Source organism: Bidens hawaiensis, unplaced genomic scaffold (assembly GCF_021521415.1).
Source record: "Bidens hawaiensis isolate Kalapana, Puna unplaced genomic scaffold, B.hawaiensis_p1.1 tig00022584_1, whole genome shotgun sequence".
NCBI classification, from domain to species: Eukaryota; Viridiplantae; Streptophyta; class Magnoliopsida; order Asterales; family Asteraceae; genus Bidens; species Bidens hawaiensis.
This window is the reverse complement of record NW_027493525.1, coordinates 318440-323345: the sequence shown is the minus strand read 5'-3', so window position 1 is coordinate 323345 and position 4906 is coordinate 318440. Positions and strand designations below refer to the sequence as shown.

Here is a 4906-nt window from a genome sequence, read left to right as displayed (position 1 = left end):
ACGTTAAGATTGTTGGTTGAATTCATTGCAATAATAACAACTTCAACACCACCACTGTTCATCACTAATAATAATAATAAAATTATTTGGTAGATAGATACCTGCTTAATCATTTACTAAATGTTCTCAAAATGGCTAATTGTCTTCGCGATCCATAAACTACCTTTCCACTCGACTCTTAAGCTATTTTCTTAATATAGCAAAGCGCCTACATCCAACAATGAATAATAAAATAACTAAAAAATAAGACAAAATCATTAGAATCGACACAATAAAATAAATATGAACGATGATAACTCAAAACAAGATCGAACCTGGATGGTTTGTGCTAATATGTCAAACTCTAGGAAATCTGTTGCTCCCAAACTTGCAGCATCACAATCAGTTTAAAACTTGAGGTTAATTATAAGAAATCAACAAGTTCACATCCAGTTGAAAGTGATTTCCAAACTCTTAACTAATTTAATAACATATATCAAATAACATGAAATACAGAAAGCTTATGTTAAATCATTTATAAACGTATCTGAAATCCGCAATAACATCTACTTTCTTCATTTATTTGCAAAAAAAAATGATTCACAAACCAACACATGCTAGTCACTTCGAAGCAACTTATCCTTTTGAAATAGCAAACAATTACCATTAAAAAGCATAAACACTACACAAAGTAATTTCAATTTCTTAAAGAAGCATATCAACATTTAGATTCGAAAGCAAAGGAAGTCCATGTATTCAAAATATGTTCATAGGCTCGGTATTTATACTCACCGTAAACTGTAGATCTAAACATCTAGCAGAAATTTAATATGTAAAAGATTTCGAATCACATTATCACTTTTAAAAACATTGTTGGAACACGAGTTAAGCATAGATCTGAGAGTATCGCACAGATTATGCATGGACAGATTCAAAACGACTATAAACCTTTCTAATAGCACACGAGAAGGTTAGATAATCGACATGTACCTACCTGAATAGTTTGTGTGTTCGTTTACGCATGGATGAAAATGACAATTAGTTTTGTGATGACCATAGAAGAGTGATGTCAATCAAAATGGAACTAAATAATTACCTAATGTTCAAATCCAAAGGCAACTACTCTATCAAATCCATCAGAACAGGTTGAGCGACCTTAATCTTCATAAACAGCGAGGAGAAAATAAACCAGTGTTTGTTTCGCTGAAGAGAGAATTTTGGATGCTTGGAATTATAAAGGAGGAAATATTACTGATTCGAAAGCGAGATACCTGAGTATTATGTTTACCTTTTTAGAAAATTTCTTCGACTAACCTTCTTGTACCTTCACATCACCAATAAGAGGGTAAACGCAGTGAAGCAGTCACGATTCTGAGGTGGAACCATAGCGTTTCGATTTCTGGTTCCTCTACATGGTAATCTTGATTAGCAAGAGTTGGGGCTAGGGTTTGGGGTAAGGAAGTTGAAAGAAAGAATGAAGCATAAGGAAATAAGAGAGAATTCAGAATTTGGTGAGCGCCATAGAATTTGAGAGTCAAATAGAGATCCAAGTTTGAATTTTGAAATCATTTCCGTTCTCGCGGATTTTGTCATCAAAATTCAAAGCTTGTTGTAAACAATGCTTTAGGATGTTTTACAATATACTATAATGCTTGTAAAAATCTTATTTTTACGAGTTTTGAGTGAAATGGTTATATTATCTTTTCTATATCCATTTTAATATAGTATAGATAGACAATTTATATATAAACAACACATGAATATAATAGTGTACGGCTATTATACTCTCAACAGCAGGGCCATCTCCGAGAATAAAAAAAAAATCAAGGCCTGGACATGAAAAGTAAAAGGCCCTAAAATACAAAACAAAAGGTTTTTTTTTAGCAAAATGAACTAACAAAAGTACTTAAACGAAGCATGATGCTCTTTTGGGATTTTTGGAAGCAAAGCCCTTGATTAAATCTTTGTAATCTATGGTCTCTAAAACATCATTTTCGGTAGCAATAATCGTCAATCCATTAAGCCTTTCTTGGGACATTGATGATCGTAAATAGGTCTTCAACAACTTCAACTTTGAAAAACTTCGTTCTGCCGATGCCACTGTTACCGGAATAGTCAACAACACTCTATATGCAACTAATGAATTAGGGTAAGAATCCATCTGTTTCATATTGTTTAAAGCATCAAAAGATTTAATTTGACAAGGTAAAAAAATAATACAATAACGCATTTGTATAAACGGACCTGTTTCAGATTGTTTAAAACATCTAAAGGACTCGTAGCATCACCAGGTAAAAAGGTCTCAAACAACTTCAACTCTCTATAAAGTTCTTCAGCATCGATATCAGATTCTTCACCATTCTTCAATGCATCTTGAAGACAATAACAACGCGATTTAAGATCTTTTTCTCCAAGTTCCCTCAACTTTTTAGGAAACAAAAAACCAAATAGTTTTTCGTATTGTTGGTATTGTACAAATCTTTTTTCAAGAGATGAAATCGCTTGATCAACGATACATAAAAAGTAATTGACTCTAAATCCTCCTCCGCTGAAAAAATAAAACATCTTCTCAATTTGAAGTCTCCCCAAATTGTTTTTTCCTTCGAATCGGACGCCTTTGATTGAATATTGGACCAACATTCAACTCAATCACAATTTCCTTAGCTTCATTGATCGCGTTAGATAACCCCACTTCTCTATATTTCTTGAAGTAATTAATCAACTTCTTCACTTTATCAATAGCATCATCAATTATCATATCCTTGGATTGCAACTTTTGACTCACCACATTCACGTTTGCTAATACTTCATACAAAATAATGACTGATACTATAAATTCAAAATCACTAAATTCATTCCTTGTTAATGAATTAGCATCACTTGTTGTCTTAGGATCACCACCCTCGGTGTCCCTAACCTCAAGTAAAGCTTCTCTTACATCTGATAGTTGAGATCTAATATGTTTCACACTCTTAACCCGACTTTCCCAACGAGTCGCAGACAAAGGCTTAATAGTCAATCCTTTAACATTGTCTTTTAAAATTTACCACCTCTTTGTAGAATTGGAAAAGATATTGTAAATCCGTTGTATGGTTCCAAAAAAATATTCAGCTTTAGTACACATGGTAGCCATGTCACATAATACTAGATTAAGACTATGACAACCACATGCGGTATAAAAACTCTAGGATTCATATCTAGGAATCTCCTTTGAACCCCTTGATGTTTTCTTTTCATGTTGGCTCCATTATCATAGCCTTGGCCGCGCATATCATCGATATCAAGACCAAGAGACTTTAATTCCTCACGCATAACATCAAAGAGTCCTTTACCCGTTGTATCATTAGCAATCAAAAAAACAAGAAAAGATTCCTCAATAGTAACAGTTTGGCGTTTAAATTCACATACCTAATAATTAAATACATTTCTAATAGTATAAATAACATAGCAATATAATAAAACTAACAATTAAAGAATTAGAGTTTAGATTGACATACCTCACAATTAAAGTTATTTATTCTTGGTGACTTTTATCCGGGGTGCAATCAAGTATAATGGAGTAATACTTTGCTTGCTTTATCTTCTTGATGATTTCTGATTTAACTTCGTCGGCTAGTAAAAGGATTAGCTCGTTTTGGATATTATGTCCAAGATAGTGTACGTGAACTTCATCATTCACGCCGCACATGCTCTTTAATGATTGGGTCAAACTCTTCCAACATCTCGATCAATCCCAAAAAATTCCCATTACATTTTTGGTATAACTTCTCATTTGTACCGCGAAAAGCTAAGCCATTCTTAGCTAGAAACTTAACAAGCGCAATAATTCTAAAAATGACTTTTTTCCAATAATCTCTTTCCTTATTAAATTGGTCATGCGCTACTTTGTCAGTCGTTTGGTTACAATTCAACCTTTGTCGCACTTCAAACAATCTTTGCATATTCCTTATATGTTCAAAGCTAAGTTCATGATCTTTAAGTCTATCACTAGCATGCTTCCAATCCCCATAACCATCACCATTTAACGAACCTTTTGGGGGACCTTGTCTAAATAGTTTACAACAAAAGAAAAATAGTTTGTTAACCACTTTTGAATACACTAGCCATGTTCTATCACAAGTCTCTCTATTTGATAGAGTTCTTGTATACAAACTTGAAGAAAAGCGTCTTCCAAATTTATCCGCGGGACCCTTTTTAATAGTCAAATCTCGTTTTGGACCTTTCTTTACCAAAACATTAACCAAGTTAGTATTAAGTCCATCCCAAGTTGTAGGATCAAAAATATCAATTTTCGGATTAACATTAACATCATCGTCATCCAAATTAGCATCAAATTCATCCTCATCCACACCAGTATCAACATCATCTTCATTCACATTAGTATTACCATTAACATGATCATGAGCATCTCCGTTCATATTGAAATTAGCTTCATGCCCTTCAACATTACCATAACCATCTTCACCAAAATGTAAATCTTCATGATCTTCATCGACATGTACATCCTTTTCTTTTACATTAGAACTTTGAGGTTGTTTTTTGAAAAACGTATGTATCTTCGCATTCTTCTTTATTTGTGTATTTCTTAGTTCTTCTTTTATTTTTCTCTTTTTACGTTTTTGACAACCGGATAAGTGTTTAGACTTGGGAGGCATAATGTCTTAAAAAAACAATTAATAACATAGCTAATAGTATTTAGTAATTAACTATCAAATATGAAGTAATAACTTTGCTTTAAAAAACTGATAAGTACATGTACATACAGTGTCATAATATATATATATATATATAATATATATATATATATTTCAAATGTTTCATGTTTCAATTGGCAATTTATCATATATATATATATATATATATATATATATATATATACTGTATACAAATATACAATTATACATGTTTCAATTGTTATTGATCTACA

General features: G+C 32.2%; 1 protein-coding gene across 1 annotated transcript; it reads right to left on the bottom strand.

Annotated features, from left to right (window-relative positions):
* Window positions 1-1885: 1885 nt before the first annotated feature.
* Window positions 1886-4634, bottom strand: LOC143565921 (uncharacterized). The gene is made up of 5 exons (XM_077052754.1): window positions 3666-4634; window positions 3145-3387; window positions 2618-2986; window positions 2224-2403; window positions 1886-2140 (listed from the first exon to the last, which is right to left on the bottom strand). Exons 1-5 carry the CDS (start codon window positions 4632-4634, stop codon window positions 1886-1888), a joined length of 2016 nt encoding a protein of 671 aa, XP_076908869.1.
* Window positions 4635-4906: the final 272 nt, after the last annotated feature.

Bases quoted from the DNA above. Each gene is read 5' to 3' on its own strand.
- LOC143565921 (XM_077052754.1), bottom strand. From the start codon at position 4,634: ATGCCTCCCAAGTCTAAACACTTATCCGGTTGTCAAAAACGTAAAAAG. The intron at 2,987-3,144 runs GTTGTCATAGTC...TTGACTATTAAG, and splicing joins GAGTTTTTATACCGCATGTG to CCTTTGTCTGCGACTCGTTG. The intron at 2,404-2,617 runs GTTGGTCCAATA...TTTCCTAAAAAG, and splicing joins AAATTGTGATTGAGTTGAAT to TTGAGGGAACTTGGAGAAAA.